The following is a 19,531-nucleotide window of genomic DNA, read 5'->3' as shown; positions in this document are numbered from 1 at the left end:
TAAAATGACATGTGCTTCTTACACTGATATTTAAGAAACTAAAAGCACACCCTAATAAAACAATAAAGGTAAATTAAATTTTCACTCTAGTGCTAAGCTCAAGTCAACCAGTGTCCATTTTTGGATGGTTCTCATTTTATTCTCCAGCTCTACAAAATCTACAATTTCTTTTGTATGACAATCATCACTATATATTGTGGCATGCTATTACTTTGAGTCACTTATTCTAAAAGCCTCTGCCATGTTCATAAACATATAAAACAGGACATTCCATGACCAGCTGTATGTGTCATCCTCTCTTGTCCGTCTCAAAACAAACTGAATTAAGCAATACTATGATAGTTCAAGGTTGGTTTTATTTTGTATCAAGCATTTCATAAGGAATACAAATTAGAAGAGACATTTCATTTTACTAGTAATTACATGGGACACGACCAAGGATACATAATATAATAGTTATTTTAAAGCCAAACTCCAGGCAAAAGGTTCTTATTTATTAGTTTTCGATTGGATGAGTGAGAGTCAGAACTTTTGCCAAGAAATTTGTCTGTGACCCCTTTGTGGACATTGAATTTGTGGGTATTAAGTGGAACAAGAAGACACAGACAGCAATAAAAACATTACTAGAAGTTCTAATCCTTCCCGACACTTCGGTTTTTGTCTTTGTACCCCTAGGAGATATTGCCCATCACTTTCTGCCCTGACAGGAAATGAAGTGAACTCTCCCCTTTGTAATCAATGTCAGTAGTACAAACCTGATGGAGTGTTAAAACCTGCCATGCTATATTGAAAACTAAATAAAAATTTTTAGTGGGGGAGTTTTGGAGTGGGGCTTTAAAGTACGTCCACTGGTCTCCAAATCTAAAGCACAAGCTAACATCAGTAAATGTCATCTCATTTTTGGATGTATCAACAGAATTTGGACCTGTTGACATTGTTTAGTTATGATGGATGAAAACTCTCAACTCCTGAGCTAACTGTATATGCAGTAACTCTGACACCTTTAACCCCCCTGGCAGTATTCTCGAGTCTGGCTCAGGGTGAAAATTTAGTACCATTAGCAGTAACCCCAAGCCAGACTCGGGACCACATCGCTGGATCCAGGAAGAGCTTACTTACCCCTGGATCCAGCGATGTCCCTCCTGTACGAGCGAGCCGTCCTCCGCTCGATGTATCACATCGCCAGGCTCCGTTCCCTGCAAGCGTTGCGACGCATGGGGATGGAGAACAGTGCCAAATTCAAAAAGTAAAACACATAGTATACATACAGTATAATGTAATCTTACAGATTACATTGCTGTATGTAATTATTTCACATCCCCTTTGTCCCTAGTGGTCTGCCCAGTGCCCTGCATGTAGTTTTATATTATAAAAACTGTTCTTTCTGCCTGGAAACTTGAGATTGTCCATAGCAACCAAAACTGTCCTTTTACATCAAAAGTGGTTTTGGACCAGCTAGAAAACAGCGATAATAAATTAGAATCACTCGCAGAATTGAGCTATAGCGATTTGTGGGGAGATCCGTCATCAAATATTGAAAAGTAATGACAGTGACAATTCTGCAACTGAGCAAATTTCAGTGTTTTTGATTTGATTACATTATTGAATATTTTTTATTATTGTTATATTATTATTTGGTATAATTATTTATAGTTATTTATTATATTATAATTTATTATTTCATTTTTCAAACTTTATCATACCCGGGATGTCTACTAGACTTTGGTTTGGACAGATTTAAGTGAGTTATTCCTAAGAATTATAGGTCTACAATATAAAACGCCAAATTTTCATGCAAAATAATTGTACCGCTTTCAGCACCTAAAATCTGAAATAATCATACCGCCAGGGAGGTTAAGCGGAGGAGGATGGAACCTCATTTTCTCAACTGCTCTGGGTCCTGCCATCTCAATCCCTTTCATATCCTGTTCTTAATACTTCTCTTCCCTTTTTGGCCCCCAGAGTCAGTCTCTTTTTTATCCTGTATTATGGAACTTCTTATACAACTATATTATTTGCAAACTACTTCATCCTACATACAAAGCCCAAATACCTACATGAAACAATTCCTCTTAGACAAATTACTCACCAACTAGTTGATTTTACCCCTTTGCAAGTGTTTTTTGCTCTTTTTAAGGGCTTGAGACCTCTGTCCCCTAAGAATCTACTGTTACTCAAGCCTACTTATACTGAACAGTTTTAACCTATTGTCCTGGGCTATGACCCGGTGTGGTTTACAATGTTTGCTTTTGTTCAAGGACAAGTGTTATTATACCCGTATAATCTGTAGAGCATGAATAGATCCTAGTCTGTTCAAATTTTATACGCACCTAAATGCCCCCAGTTGAGAATTTTAAGTTGTTTTTTTTTATTGATCCCGTCATCTATACACTTCCTCAAACGTAATCTTTCTAAAACCGAGCTCATAATCAATAATACAACCATCAGTCCCACCCCTCATGCCAAGGTATTAGGTGTAATCCTAGACTCTGACCTGCTGTTTCAGCCCCAAATGCAATCATTGTCCAAATCGTCCAGACTTCACCTCCGAAACATCTCAAAAAGCAACTTATTCACTCCCTTGTTATCTTTTGCCTTGACTATTGTAACTCCCTCCTCGTTGGTCTACCCCTCCACAAGCTATCCCCTCTTTAGTCTATCATGAATGCTGCTGCCGGAGTTATCCACCTTACCAACCGTTCAGTGTCTGCCACTCCTTTCTGCCAATCCCTCCAATGCCTTTGCATTGCCCAGTGAATAAAATTCAAAACACTAACAATAACATACAAAGCCATTCACAATTCTGCCCCGAGCTACGTCATTCTGCTCTTTCCTTCTCCAATCATAATTTAGTAAAAGGAGGAAAATACACGAGTGAGATAAAGAAAATAGATAGACAATAGAGTAAGGCAATATAATGAAATATTATATTTGCTGCATGTTCTCTGCTGCACTTCTCAGTTCTTCTAAATTCTTTCCTTTTCAGACAGTTTTTCTTTACACAGTTTTGACCATGGGTCTTCAAACTATGGCCATCCAGTTGTTCAGGAACTACAATTCCCATCATGCCTAGTCATGTCTGTGAATGTCAGAGTTTTACAATGCTTCATGGGATGTGTAGTTTCGCAACAGCTGGAGGGCCGTAGTTTGAAGATCCCTGGTTTTGACAAACATGGGAGGGAGAGATATGGCATGGGGGCAAAGCTCTCATATAATCTCATAATTTCTCTATTATACACATTGGGGGAGATTTACTAAAACTGGAGCAAGCAAAATCTGGTGCAACTCTGCATGGAAATCAATTAGCTTCCAGGTTTTATCGTCAAAGCTTAATTGAACAAGCTGAAGTTAGAAGCTGATTGGCTACCATGCAGAGCTGCACCAGAGTCTCAGCGCTCAGGTTTTAGGAGATCGCCCCCATTGTGTAATAGAGCTAATATATTCATGTAGCGTAAAATGAATCTTAGTCAACCATATTACTATATATAAATATGCATGTACAGCTAGTTCATACATAAAAGTGTATCACAAGAGTTATACATAAAGTCCAATGAAACCTTTGGTTTAAATCAGTTAAATACTTTCCAGGCACATCAAAACAAAAGGTGTACTAGGTCTTATATTTTGTCTTCATTAGAAAGCAGCCACAGCCTGAGTAGAAAAGTCTACCCCCTGCCCATATGCTGCAGAAAAGGACCCTGCTCTGTGTAGAAACATTGGCCTCTCTGCAGAGGTCCCCTTGTTAAGTCCGAACTAGAACATTTTAATCAACAAGGACACAGAGTACGAAGGTCAGCCCTGAGCATAGGCAGGTGACACATCAGTCTTCATGGGATCTTACAGCTTGACACTGGGTAGGAAAAAAATAAAACCAAATAACAGCACAGACACCAATTCCTTAAAGTTTGGGCTGCACTATATGAAAAAGAGAAAAACTTCCAGTTAATGCCTGTTAATGATGGGGTCTCTTTAAATTTATTAACATATATAATGCATGCTGAATAAGGCTTTGCAGCATACTTCCTTCAAATTAGGTTTTAGGCCTGCTGCCAGTAGGACCACATGGTTGCCAAGGTAACTGTGTACGCCAGCACTGCCACCAGATAAATGCGGAAAAGTAGAACATCAAGGACATAGCCGACCTGTAGCCACTCCCTTGCTATATCACGGTATTCATCTCTCTTTTCCAAATACTGCCGGATAGATACAATTTCATGGAGGATGTTATCCACTACTATAGAGCTTTCCTGTGTAGGTACAATGGCTCCTATCGATCTGTCATATTCTTTAGTGTTTTCTGAGTTGTAATGGGCCAGCTTAGCTGTAAGACACAATGTGCGTTAGTGTAAGATTTTTCTTCCATAGTCATTAGTTTCATAACAACTAAAAATGAGGAAAGAAATTAAGTTTTCTTATACTCAGTTAATATAAAATCCTCAATTTTATTAGAACAGATGTACCGTATATACCTGAGTATAACCCGACCTGAATATAAGCCGAGGCACCTAATTTTACCACAAAAAACAGTGAAAACGTATTGACTCGAGTATAAGTCTAGGGTGGGAAATGCAGCAACTACTGGGTAAACAATGCCCATCTTCAGCCCCACTGTGCCCATCTGCAGCCTCACTGTGCTCATTTTCAGCCTCACTGTGCCCATCTGCAGCCTCACTGTGCCCACCTGTATCATCAGTGCCCATCTTCAGCCTCACTGTGCCCATCTGCAGCCTCATTGTGCCCATCTGCAGCCTCACTGTGCCCATTTGCAGCCTCACTCTACCTATCTGCAGCCTCTCTGTGCCCAATGTGCAGCCTCACTGTGCCCATCTGCAGCCTTGTTGTGCCCATTTGCAGCCTCACTGTGCCCACCTGTACCTTTGATAACCAAAATAGTGGGTGTCTCCCGCTGTGTCAAGCAGTCTTAACTGTCTTAACTGTTCAGCGGCCGTCCACTGTAACAAAGTCCTGCCTCCTCCTCATCCATGATAGATGGAACACTGATTCAGTTTCACAGCATGGCATCAGTGTTCAGTTTTCCATCTATCACAGATGAGGAGGAGGCAGGGCTTTGTTACAGTGGACAGCTGTCCAACAGTTAAGACAGCATGACACAGCGGGAGACACTCACTCAAGTATAAGCCAAGGGGGGCTTTTTCAGCATAAAAAATGTGCTGAAAAAGCCGGCTTATACTCGAGTATAAACGGTAAGTGTAGCACTATCTTCATATGCACTTATGGAAAAGTTTGGTGTTTCCTGCACCCCCCAGTGATGACCAACCCTTAACTGGACTTGACAACTCCCAGACACGCTGGTATTGGTAAATGGGCTTTAATTAAACAGAAAAAAGCTCTATAAGGGAACTGTTGGTTGAACAGTTTCAACAGTGACAAGGTCATAAATGTCAAATACTCAGAAATGTTGGGGCTCTTTACACATTTCTAGCCCTGCCCCCCCCCCCCAAGCCTGCCTGACCACCAACTTCCCCCAGGTCCTGTCCACTGGCCATCCCACAGAATCTACCCACTGGCCACCCCACCAAGTCCATCAATGCACCCACTTTTATTTTGACACTTTACAATTTAGTATACAAAAATGAATCCAATTCAGCAAAGAGACAGCCCTAAATATCCAGTAAAGAGACATCCCAATCCAGCAAAGAGACATCCCCATATATTCAGTAAAGAGAAATCCCCATATATCCAGCAAAGAGAAATCCCCATATATCCAGTAAAGAGACATCCCATATATTTAGCAAAGAGACATCCCAATCCAGCAAAGATACATTCCCATAGTTTCAGCAAAGAGACATCCCCATCCAGCAAAGAGATGGCCCACTCCAGCAGTGACATCCCCATATATTCAGAAAAGAGTCATCACCATATAGCAAAGAGACAGCCCAATCCTGGTAAGAGACATCCCCAATCCAGGCCCCTCTGGATGCCCGGGCCCCCTACATGTATATGGGCTGGCCCCCCTGATGGAGGCCTTGACCAAACATATACTGTTCATTCCCCAGCTGCACTAGATGAACAAAAGGGAACAATGTTAACACAAAAACATCAGCAGAAATATACCCTGGCAATGTGAGGCAATGCAAGTGGCAGTGTCAATAAGAGTAATAATAGTAGGGCAGCCTAACTACTGTGTACAGGCCCAGTCTAATCAGCTGGACAGTGGAGTAACAAACAAGTCTGATGGCGGTGGGGCCATTAAACCTTTGTTGGAGCACCCATCCTCAAAGTGATGGTGTTGGTACTCTGTGGGCTATAGAGGGAATACTCTCAAGGTATCATGGGCAGAGCTATACTGGTAGCAGCAATGGTTAAAAGACAGAAACTGGTGGGGGGGGGGGGGGTGGTGTCCTCTTATCAGCAGACTGTTTCTGTAGGCTGAAAGGAGATGGGTGGAAATAGGCTGCTGTGCCTCTGGCTAAATCATGAGTGGTGCAGGCTGCACTTTCCCTGATGGCCTCCATATGTCTCTTGAGGGGTCAGGGAAGTGGCTGCCCACAATGCCCTGGGCCTCCCCTCTCTGAACAATCACAGCATTTCTCTTGTTTCTCCTACTCCTGTCTAAAGCCCCATACACACTATCAGATTTTCTGCTGATTTTTGTCTTCAGGTTTACCAAAACCATGTAGTGCAAGGGCCTGCCTGATTGCATACAAATTGAAACTCCTAAGGTTTGACCTCATATTATATGGTTTTGGTAAATCTGAGGGCAAAAATCAGCAGAAAATCTGATAGTGTGTATGGGGCTTAACAAATGCAGGCAGGGAAGATAAGCAAACTGTAGCAGAGATGTGGTGACCATTTAGGACTGCATGAGCAAACTGACTTTGCTGGTTTAGGATTTGGCTACATATCACTCCCATCACCCCTAATGTATATACTTGACAGTAATGTCTAAACTAAAAATATATGATATACTATATATTTAAAAAATACATATTTTTAGTTTGATTATGACACAGAAAGTATGTACAAAACACCCATGAAATGGCCAGTTATACCCTTACATCGGTCAGAGTGGTTGTTACCTTGGACAGCGATGAGCTGCAGAAAAGACAGCCAGAAGCCTAGAAGCAAAAGTGTTGAACAAACCAATCAGCCAAAGTATGATAAACTTTAAAAACAGTAAGATATTTTACCTGTGCTGCTATTCTCCATTTCTTGGGACATATTAGGACTGTGGATTCCAGAGACACTATATTTCTTCTTGTCCCGAATGCATAATAAAAATGTAATCTTTTCCAGTACCAACCTTTTCACCCACTCAGGAACATGAGGTTGGAGATCTTGCTTATGTACTAATCGAACAATCAATATTGTCTCAGTCAAGCTAATCACCAGGAGTGCCATGCAAACTACAAAGTAGACACCTACCAAGTCAGGACAAAAAGACAGAATCAAAATTAATGTTATCAGCATAGAAAATCTTTTATAACTTTGTTTATTGAAAAACACTGAAGCAACTTATTATTACATTTGCCTAGATGCAAAATATAAAACATATACGAAAGCTTGCTACATTTCAGCTCAAAATATCATTGTTTGCCACTTTAGTAGCCACTCATTAAAGGATTTTAAAATAAAAAAAAAATAATTATAATTTTAGGAAAAGAAATCGAACAAACATAATTGGTACACAAACTATTTTCTAAACCATGACATTCTATATGCAAATACAAACTTCCCCATAAATGTAATTTTCTGTTTTAGGCCTATGGTTGTTCTTTTATTACTGTACTCAGACTGATCTTGTGATTCTACCATGCAGATCCTCTCTCTTAGCATTCCACGGAAAGTGACAGAAATCCACAAATTCATTTTTTCAGTCCTTATTCTTCCCGTTTTAAGCTGATTATGCATGAGTATGAGTTTGTCTAAGCTGTTTTCTCATTTAGAGATTTTTTTCCCAGTAAAAAAAGCAACAGTTTAGTCCCTGGGTATGAATAGCTACTTTACATAGCCTGCAACACACCCACATCATGCCTGCAGCAACATCCTAATTAGTAGGCTTGTGCATTTTGTTTCGTAACAAATCGAAATTCGGCCAAATTTTTCATCTTTCGGACATTCGGATGCATCCGAATGTCCAAATAAAAAAATAACGCATAACAACGAATACGAAAGAAATATAACGAATGAATTCGAATGAATTCGACATGATTCGGTAATCCTTTAAAGATCTAATGAAACAAAAGGTCAGCTCAAAGTAAATCTTATAGTCCAATCAGCTGATTAATTTTGTGCTTGAGGTTGAATTACTGGCAAAGTGCATTCCTGAGAACTGAGTTAGAAGGGTGTTGTATTGTATTTGAGCCGAGGAGAAGAGATATTGTCATTGTGTGTGTTAAAAGATTCAATAAACAAATGACTTTCCAAACTACGAATCATTTTCTCGAATGTCTATACATACATAAATAGTGAATTTCAACGGATACGAACAAAATGAATTCGACACTCTACGAATAATAACGAATTATCCGAAAACGTATTAACGTAACATAACGAATATAACAGAACAAAATGATGTATTTTACGAATGACAATGAATCGAAACTAAACAAAATGTTCCATTGTGCACAAGTCTACTAATTAGGTTAGTATTTGGTTTACTAGGCGTCTAGGGCAGCTGTTGAACAGAGTGTGGAGACCTCAATATTCCAATGGGAGTTTTATCTTTGTTCAGATACTTCATGCAGATTTCTAGATGTCTAGAGCAGTGGTGGTCAACCTGCTTGATATAGGGGGCCTCAAGTACTGCCCCTGATATCTGAACAAACAAACAACGACTCCAGGGCTCAAAGGACAGTCATCAGATCAAGTTATGTAACTCTGTGGAGTCTATGCTTCTTCTAGTGCAATACTTCAACTATGCAGCCCTCCTCAGATGGGGGAATCCAAAATGGAACTATAAAGAAGCACACACACACACGAGGACACAAATGCCTAGTGCATTACTCAAGATTTATTTGTACAAGAAACCAAAAATGCAAATGGATACTCCCAGATGATGGAAGTGACAAGCATAACAACAAGTCCATTAATCAACCAATGTGGCATTTAGTGACCTGACTAATACATAGTAGTGTCGGCAAGCTGACACATTTCTGGGACGCGCCCCTTCCTCAGAGCTGTGGCCAACTGGTGTTTCTTTCCCAATAAATGTAAAGGCACCCCAAAGCTACCCCTCCATATCAGAGAAGTGCGGTGAGGTCAGTGGTGAGGCATTGGTTACTATCAGAGCTAGATACACACAGGTTACATAAGCTGCGATCATTAGAGCGAGAGCAATAATTCTAGCACTAGACTTCCTCTGTAACTCTAAAAATGTAACCTGTAAAAAAGCATCACCTATGGAGATTTATAAGTATTGAAGTTTGGCAGCATTCCACAATTTTAAAGTGTGACATGATAGGTATCTATTTACTCGAAGTAACATCAACTTTCACATTATACAAAAAAATCGGACTAATGTTAGTGTTTTTTATTTTTTATTCATGAAACAGTTTAACAAAAAAAAAAACGGCGTTTAAACAAATTGCTGAGCAAATACTGTGTTGCATAAAAAGTTGCAATGGCCATTTTATTCCCTAGGGTGTCAATATATATAATGTTTGGGGGTTCTGAGTAATTTTATAGCAAAAAAATATGATTTTTACATGTAGGAGAGAAGTGTTAGAATTGGCCTGGGTAGCAAGGGGTTAATTACCATAAGTAATATACAAATAATTATTATATATTGTTTTTATGGTAATTTACTATATTTTCAAAATCTGTACTCAAGCAGGTTGCTTAATGGACAAATTACTGAAGTTTGAAGTTATATCTTCCAACCGGTAATTTCACAGTAAATAGATAAATAATAAATGATGTTATGGTTATAACATATAGCATATAAATATATGATTTAGCTTGAATATAACAGTACCTTTTCAAGAGAATCAGTTTCTCCCTCTTAATTGTGTGAGAAAAACATGGGATTGTGGGTAAATCTTATACCCAAAAACACATTTTTTCCTTGTAGTTAAGATTACTGGGCTGGAAGGGAGCCTTGTCTTTTAGAAACAAGCCCCTTCTGCAGTATGAGGCGTGCCTCCACTGCAGCATTTTTATTGGATAGCTGGGACCAATAGTACTTTACAATTGGTCCAAGACTTTAAGCTGTTCATTAAACTCAGTGCCTCTGACAAGAAGTGAGAGGCACTGTGAGCTCAACCTCTCAGTCTGCTGCAGAGTGTGCCAGCTTGTATTTAAGTGGCCACTCTGTGTTTAGTATTTAGTTGATGAACAGTCCCTCATTGAGACTTTTAGGGGCCAATGTACCAAGGTGGTGGATTCAGAGGGTTGCTCTCCTACATAACTTACAGTACCGCCTTCCAGTATCTACATCCTCTGTGATGCTCTCACATCTAAAAACCTTCAAAACCATAGGATTCTTTCCATGCTTCTCTTAAAAGTGACAAGGGACAGAGTGTTTATCATACCCATGTATGATGTTTCTTTTGTGTTTGCCAAATCTAACTTGCAAAGTGCATGAGTTTTGACCAATGTAAAGGTGACCACAGGTACAAATGAGGCAATACAGTATACCAACATATTGATAACCACAGTTGATAAACTGTCTGATGCAATATGCAATGCCATCGCTCCCCATGACCCCCATGAAACTCTGCACCTGTATTTGCCTCTCTGGCCAAGTTGTTTTTAACAGCTCAGACCCAACTGGGGGCTATATGGCTGCGTAAGTCTTTGGGTTTGGAAAATCACATCAGAGTACTCTTAAATAGCCTTTGTCAAACGGGGATCCTGATGAAGTATGCCCAAATATTTCTGCAGAATCTGCTTAATATGAAATGCCTCGTGATTGTGCCAAGTACAAAATGTGATGTCATTTCTTTGGTATGAGCTCCTAAGTTTACGATGGCTAACTGGAATGTCACTATTGTCACCAATGTACCTGGCTCTGTATTTTTCATATGCTTCCTCTACTACAGAATTTGCATACCCTTTGAACAGAACCTTTTTCTTTCAGATCATTCTTTGCTCATCATAATCTTGTAGTCGTGTGCAAGTTCTTTTAAGCCGACAAAACTGCCCAAAGAGCACGTTCTTAATCCATCTAGGATAATGGTGGCTGTGAGCATGCAGGTAGGAATTTCCCACAGCCAGTTCCACGTGGATCATTAGTTTCAGACATAACACAAATTTCATGCCATCTGTCACATAAGTAAAGACAGTTTTGTCTATATGGAGATGGAGCTTTGGGGTGCCTTTACATTTATTAGGAGGGGAAGAGGCGAACACCAGTCAGCCACACCTCTGAGGAAGGGGTGTGTCTCCAAAATGCATCAGCTGATGACACAGCTATATATAAGTCAGGTCACTCGATGCCCCACTGGTCAAAGAATGGACTTGTTATGCTTGTCACTTCCATTGTCTGTGAGTATCCATTTGGCTTTTTGGTTTCTTGTTCAAATAAATCTTGGGTAATGCACTGGCCACACATAACATCCAGTGATCATAATGCTAGAGAAAGCAGTTGGGGGTGACAAACATGCAACAGGAAATGTTAAGACATGCTATAAGAGATGGTTAGAGATTGGCAACATACTACACAAGGCAGTCAAAGATTGAGAATATGCTAAAGGTTTGTTGGGAAACTGAAGATATGCTTCAGGAGAACAATCATAGACCAGAGACAGATTACTTGGGGCTGCCAGAGATCAATATTATTACAGCCCCTTTAAACATGGATGCTTTCCTATGTGTGCTAAGTATAGTCCGTTTAAAATCACTTGTGCCAAATTTGGAATTTCTCTTAGCAATATCCATGAAAAAGATCAAAGGAAATAAAACATACCAAGAGAAAATGAACTGGCAGTATATAGAAAGTGGCTCAGTGTAAAAGAAATAGACCAAATTGTTAAACTTCTACAAGAATATTTTTTTCTTCTTCACTGGTCTGAGAAATCCCTGAAATCCACAGAAGACTCCATAGTAAATGTCTTGGGCAGCAGGTTAGGCACTAGCTGTCTAGAGAAATACTGGTTGTTTTGTATAACTCTGGGTTTAATCATTTGATTGAAGTTAAGCAGAACATCAGATTGAACCCAAACATTTGAGGATTTCTCAATGGCCTATCAGTACCTACAACAAAACAGGTAGGGATCTGCAATGACAATCACTAAAATCATTGCACTATATATTGTTGGCCAGGGGTTTTTCTTCCTCAGCAAAAAATGTTATGGGTTTAGTATTGTTATAGGTAATCACAGGTTTTTATATACACTTTTAGAGTGCTACATTTTGTTTGTAGTGTACATTCAAATTTCTGTTTTTAATTCGTTTTTTTTTCAGTTTTCTTTGGGGGGGGGGGGGCACTTTTGTTTTCTTTTTTAAACTCTAGGGCAATATTATTAGACTTTCCAAAAGACCCAATACCCACCTAAGAACACACACACACATACACACACACACACACTCTGAGGTTTACACAATATAGTATAAGGTTCATTCAACCAAATGTAGATGCTTTAACATCATTTACCATCAGGTGCTACTTTCTGCCCCTGTAGTTTATCAACCCCAATGTATAAAACTCATATTTAATTTGTTCTATGCATTAATGAATCACTCAAACAGATATTGGTATTCTGCAATAACTACTCAAAATGTTTATTTGTTTAAACACCAGATGTTTCCTTTTTTCTCTTTTTATCTTGACTCTAATGTGCTCTCCTTGGCTGCATCTGTCTCCTTTTACTACCTCAAAGACATTGATGTATATGTTCAGATCATTAATTTTTATTGTGCTAAGACATCTCAGAAATTTTCAAACATCATTTTACTATTTGATAGTTCTGTACTGATACAGTTTTAGAAGTAATAAAATAGCAACACCCTTGGAAAAGTAATTAGACCCAGGGACACAATAGTCCTTCTTGCTCAAGGAGAGAAACTAATAACATTTGAAAATGCCTCACATAGAAAAACAATTCATTCCTGTAAAAAGGGTTATTTATTAAACAATGAAACACTGAAGATGGTATTATTTGACAATCAGGAATTCGTAGATGGAGAATGTTACCTTTAGAGGTAGGGTTGGTACGGAAGCTAAATGAGCAAATGCCCAAAATGGTCAGTCTTGCTTTAACAATTGAAGGTTAGTGAATAGAAGGTGAGAGGCTATCCTTCAAACTTAGTCATACTGATAAATATATTCATTTTATGCTTCCTGACCTATTCAGAGATGTATTTTGTTCTCTGGAGCTCTACGATCTGCACCCCTTTAATAGAATCACCTCACACAGAACATTTCCTTGTTTTTCTAGTCCTAATCTGACTTTAAATTTTGAGATAATGTGTACATGACATTATATGAGATAACTGATGGTGTAAAAAAAAATGTGTCGATAACTATACAATAAAAGGCTGCTTTTTCATCTCTGCTGCCTATAGGCACATGCCTGCTTGGCTGAATGGTCATTTCAGACCTAGGGGGATTCGATAAAACAAAGAATAAAGATTAATGTTAATTTGTATTCATTTTTCAGAATCTACAATTCAGTCAACAAAAATTCCAAGGCTTCTCCATTTCCTTTCTCCGGCTTTTGCCTATATTAATTAACCTCCCTAGCGGTAATCCCGAGTCTGGCTCGGGTTGGGAATTTTCTAGCAGGAGCGGTAACCCTGAGCCAGACTCGGGATCGCTTCGCTGGATGCAGGGGAGGACGCAGTGAGACTTACTTACCTTGTCCCCTGGATCCAGCGATGTCCCCCGCGCTGTGTGATCGAGCTGTCCTCCGCTCGATTCACAGTGCCGAATGCCGCCGAGCTCCGTTACCTGCGGCGTTACGGCGCACGGGAGTGGAGAACGGCGGCAAATTCAAAAAAGTAAAAAGACACAAAACACACACAGCACTGTAATCTTACAGATTACAGTACTGTATTACAAAATTACACACCCCCTTTGTCCCTAGTGGTCTGTGCAGTGCCCTGCATGCACTTTTATATTATAAATACTGTTTTTTCTGCCTGGAATTTGGAGATTGTCCATAGCAACCAAAAAGTGTCCCTTTTTCAGTGTTTTAGGATTTGATTACATTATTGAATAATTTTTATTATTCTTTATTATATTATAAACTTTATCATACCCGGGATGTCTGCTAGACTCTGGTTTGAAGAGATTTAAGAGAGTTATTCCTAAGAATTACAGGACTACAAAATAAAAGCCAGATTTCCATGCAAAATAATTGTACCGCTTTCAGCACCTAAAACCAGACTGAATCATACCACCAGGGAGGTTAAGACAATAGATGTAATAAAAGTCAACCAAATACACTATATGGCCAAAAGTATGTGTACACCCTTCAAAAATTATTGATTTCAGATTTTTCTGCTGCACCCACTCTTTACAGGTACATAAAATCAAGCACATAACTATGACATTTCCATAAACAAATATTGGCAATAGAATACTCTAGGTCATACGCCTTTTGGATGAGTTGGAACCAACTTGCCAAACATCAGGCCAGGTCTTCTCATCGGTATCTAATCTTCTAAATGTTTTTACATTCCCTTAGATTTACTCCAAAATCTTGTGGAAAGCTTTCCCATAAAAATAGATGTTGTTAAACCCAAAAAGTGGGAGAAGCAACTCCATATTAGTGCTCATAGTTTTGAAACATAATGTCCAACAAGCTCAAATAGGTATGATGATCAGGTATTTACACATTTTTGACCATAGAGTATAAGATAGGACCACAGAACAAATAATAAATAAACACTAATAAAACCCTCCACTGTACCTATTAATGGGGTTCCAATAGCAGTAGCTGGTAAGGTGTCTGAAACGATAATGAGGAAAACTGAGTAACCCAAAAGTAGGGTGATCTTGAACGAGACTCTTTCTCCACTGTCAGGGGGAAGATAGAACCCAATTATATCCATCACCATGAGAAACATACTGGGAAGAAGCAGATTGACAGCATAGAAAAGGGGTCGCCTTTTAATTACAACCTGTTAAAACAAATAAGAAAATAATCATTTAGAATTAGAGCAGCACGATTCTGGCTAAAATGAGAATCACAATTTTTTTGCTTAGAAGATAGATCACGATTCTCTCATGATTCTCGCTGCGTTTTTGTTTCTTTTTGTTTATTCATTGAAGTGTATTTTTTCCCAATAAATTGCATTTGAAAGGCCACTGGGCAAATACAGTGTGACATAAAATATTGCAGCAATTGCCATTTTATTCCCTAGGGTCTCTGCTAAAATATATATAATGTTTGGGTGTTCCAAGTAATTTTCTAGCAAAAAATATTGATTTTAACTTAAGAAAGAAGTGTCAGAAAAAGATTTAGACTTTAAGTGGTTAAACGTCCTGCATTTACACGTTGTTGAAAAACAGATTTTTTCTTTACAAACAGAAGTGTATCCTTTTGATCTAAGAAGGAAGCTTAGTTACAATGTTCCATATTAAAAACTTGGCAGACTGCCCGGATGTTTACTTTTGACAGCTGAGAGAGCAGATAAGTCTCTCCACTTGTTATATGAAAGAATCGGTAAAATCTCCTTTATTTCCCATTTTAGGGAATCCACAATTCCTGCCTGGCTTGGAACCAGGAATATTTAGAAATTTAAGAGAGAAGGGATGTTTTCAGGCATTACATTTCTTGAGATCTAAAAAATGGCCATCAATAGAAATGTTAATGCAGTCAGGAGGACAATATGAATTACCCCTTTGGCAGGCGTTACAGGTTAAACATTTCTTGGACACTTTAGGACCGACTAAGGATTTTGATACTGCGAGAAGAAGGAGTCCCTGTCCCATATTATCTCCAAAATATATGCATTGTTAATTTCTCCTTTGGAGGATAATGATATAGTGAGTTTGGATAAATGGGAAAGAGATCTCGGACAAACCTTTACCCCAACCCAACGTCAGAAAATAATACATCTGACTTTGAAATCATCTAGATGTGTTAAGATACAGGAACTAAATTATAAAGTATTAATGCGTTGGTATTATACTCCATCACGAATGCATACCTTTTTTCCAGAAACATCAGATAGATGTTGGAGGTGCGGTAAGGAGAGAGGCTCTATTGTCCATATTTTTGGGCATTGCCCAGTGATTAGACAGTTTTGGGAAGAGGTTCGGAAAATCTCTCAATTGTTTACTGAATATCATCTTGAGGAAGATCCGGCCTTTTTCTTATTACAATGTACACATATCCCATTAGAGAGATATAAGAATTCAATGTTATGCCATCTGGTGAATGCAGCTAAAAGCTGCATAACCATTTGTTGGCAGGAAACGGGGGCACCGCGAATTTCGCAATGGTTAAACAAAGTAAGGAAAATTGGGATCATGGAGAATTTGATCCCTATGCCTCCTGAGGAAAGGGAAGTTATAGCACAAATCTGGGCCCCATGGGAATTTTTTTTACAGTCAGAGGAGGGGAAGAGATTGATTGGAGAAGAAACGGAGGATTAGATGAACTGGTTGAGTGATGTAAACCACACCCTCTGTTGGGTGGGACTGGCTTCCCTCCCCCCTTTTTTTTTTCCTGAGTAGGAGGAGGACTGCTAGGGGGATTGGATATTGTATTGGATATCGTATTGATATTGTTTTGTTTTGTTTTGTTTAAAAAAATGGCAGGAATATATTATATTGTACTTTATTGATGATGTTTAATGGAATATTTGGTTACTAGAAAGTATTTCTTATATGTAATTATTATTAACAACTTATGTTTTGTATTCTTGCAAAGAAATAAAGAATTTAAAAAAAAAATAAAGAATCGTCAAACTCTGCACTAGAGATCATCTCAGGTGTTGAATCGAGATCATGATTTTTTTAATGATTAATTGTGCAGCTCTATTTAAAATTAGGTATGAGCAAATTCAAATATAAGTGGAAGTTTTAGAATCTTATAACTGCAAAGGAACACTATGTTTTCTAAGCCTCTGGCCAGTAAAATTGACAAAACAAAATGGTGATAGGAAAGTAAGGGAAGACATGCAAAGCTGCATGCTATACCCTATGATAGGTCACAAAATTTTAAAATTGATGATATGTTTTGCTGTGAAACACAAAAAATAACAGATATACTAACTAAAGATATACTAACTAAGTATACTAAGATATACTAACAGATATACTAACTAAACTGGTTGGAAATAATAAATAAAAAAAACCTTGGTATGCCCATCTCTACTCAGCTTTATGTGGCACTAAAACTCAACCAATGCTGATGAGAGATACTGTGTAGATGGCATGTTTTGGAAGACTGTAGAGGAGAGAGGGCTGCAGATAAGCAAGTGCAACCTATGTAGGAGGATATGTTTCATCTCTGTGTATCACCTGAGGCTAGTAACCTCTTTGGCCATACTTCTCTTCTGGTTCACAGGAGTCGACTGACGTGACAGAGCCAGTCCAGGCTTGAGAATGATCCTGACTTTAAGGATGGGATCCATGAATGAATGAGGGACTTGTATAGTGCTACCTATGCAAACTGAATCGCCTCAGGGTGCTTTTTTATTTTGCCGCTGGTGTCCATCTGCGGTATGGTACGGTCCTAGACCCCATGGGGTCCTGACACGCTTACAAACACATACACATACTTGGCCAATTTTTCCGACAGGGTCTAATTAACCTACCAGCATATCTTTGTATTGTGGGAGGAAACCGGAGTACCCGGAGGAAACCCACGCAGGCACAGGGAGAGCATGCAATCTCCAGGCAGATGGTGTCGTGGTCGGGATTAGAACCAGCGACCCTATTGCTGCTAGGTGAAAGTGCTAATCGCTACACCACTGTGCTGCCCTCCATCCAGATGGCTCAGCTGGCGCACCATGCCCCCCCCCAAGAGCCCACCACTCCAATGAGCGATCTCCTCAGTGAGCGACCAGTGGTCCTGTGATCTCTCAGTTCTCGGGCTTAGCCCTTGTACACACGGTTGGAAATTCCGACGGAAAATGTTCGATCGGACCGTGTTGTCGGATAATTCGACCGTGTGTGGGCTCCATCAGACTTTTTCCGTCTGAATGTCCGACCAACAAAGTTTGAGAGCTGGATATAAAATTTTCCGACAACATGATCCGATCAGACTTTGTCCGATCGTTTGTAGAGAATTCAGATCGGACAAAGTGCCACGCATGCTCAGATCAAATTACGAGACCAAAGCTATTGGCTACTAGCCTGAACGTAGTCCCGTTGCAATGAACGAACATCATCACGTTCCGAAAGATCGGATTTTCCAACAACTTTGTCCGACCATGTGTACGCAACACCAGTTTCCGACAAAAATCCGTCGGAAAAAATGCAACGAATTTTGTTGTCGGAATGTCCGACCATGTGTACAAGTGCTTAGAGTTGGTGGGTGATAGCTGCAGAATTGGACCAATGTTGCAGCCATATAGGTGAGTATGTAAAGTATGTTTGTGTTTTTGATATCCCACACTTTAAGCTACAAAAAAGTTAAAGTGCATTACTATACTGTAGCTATTCCATAACTTTAAAGCAAACAAAATATATCATGACTGGAACATCAATCTTGGTTAATATGAAGACATTTAGAAAAAGTATAAATCCACAACTCACATGAAATTTCATTTCCGCAAAACTATCTTCATTTTCCACAAACATTCTATATTGAGGTAATACATAAAGGAGCTCCCACTCTCCTTTGTTCATAAAAACACTTTTGTCCTCTTTCACTTCTTCTGGTTTCCTCCATAAAGATACATTGATGTCCTGAACTAGAAAAGGAAGTATGTTAGCATTAATACATTTGTAGTTAGGTACATTGACAGGACTTAACATATTCCACCATGACACTATTGTGGAATTTATATATTTCATAATGGCCCTATTGTGAAAATTGGAAATGTTCAGCAGCCCAGTTAATTTCAAAGTTGGTTATAAGGTGACTGTGGACTGACTACCCATTAAGGAATATGATTCTCAGCTAAAAAGGTTAAATCAAAAATTTGAGTATTTGATGCTTTTCTTGATAATATCCTTATAAAAAAATTAAAGCCAGCTCAGTAGATTGCTTTAAATAAGGTCTGAATTATTTCCTACATGTACATAATATAACTAGATACTAACATTTATAGGTAATGCTGATCCAGGGAATATCTGATTGCCGTTCATGGGATCAGGAAGGAACTTTTCCCCTACTGGGGCAAATTGGTTCATGCTTTGCTGTTTTTTTTTTTGCCTTCCTCCTCAACTGTGGGTATAGTATTGCGTATATAGGTTTTTGTGATTTTATTTCTTTTTACCTTTTATTGATTGAACTAGATGGACTTGTGTCTTTTATTTCAACCAGACTACATATGTAACTATGTAATGTAAGGATTTAAAAAACAGGGTAAAGTGTTTAACCACTTAAGGACAAAGTCTCTTTTTGAGATTTGTTGTTTACAAGTTAAAATCAGTTTTTTTTAGCTAGATCAGGTTTTTTTTTTGTTGCTAGAAAATTACTTAGAACCCCCAAACATTATATATATT

General features: G+C 38.9%; 1 protein-coding gene across 1 annotated transcript in view; it reads right to left on the bottom strand.

Moving 5' to 3' along the window:
* Positions 1-334: 334 nt before the first annotated feature.
* HTR3A (5-hydroxytryptamine receptor 3A) overlaps positions 335-19,531 on the bottom strand; it is a 40,652-nt gene continuing 21,455 nt past the window's right edge. The window contains exons 6-9 of the mRNA XM_077458140.1: positions 18,617-18,774; positions 14,817-15,027; positions 7,152-7,382; positions 335-4,321 (exon numbers count right to left, since the gene is read on the bottom strand). Coding sequence (XP_077314266.1) covers positions 4,038-4,321; positions 7,152-7,382; positions 14,817-15,027; positions 18,617-18,774 — 884 coding nt within the window. The 3' untranslated portion in view covers positions 335-4,037. The remainder of the gene's footprint in view (positions 4,322-7,151; positions 7,383-14,816; positions 15,028-18,616; positions 18,775-19,531) is intronic.

This window comes from Lithobates pipiens, unplaced genomic scaffold (genome assembly GCF_037356315.1).
Source record: "Lithobates pipiens isolate NorthernLeopardFrog02 unplaced genomic scaffold, aLitPip1_a1.2 Scaffold_27, whole genome shotgun sequence".
Lineage (NCBI taxonomy): Eukaryota > Metazoa > Chordata > Amphibia > Anura > Ranidae > Lithobates > Lithobates pipiens.
Note: the sequence above shows the minus strand (reverse complement) of the source record. Positions and strands in the feature narration are given on the sequence as shown.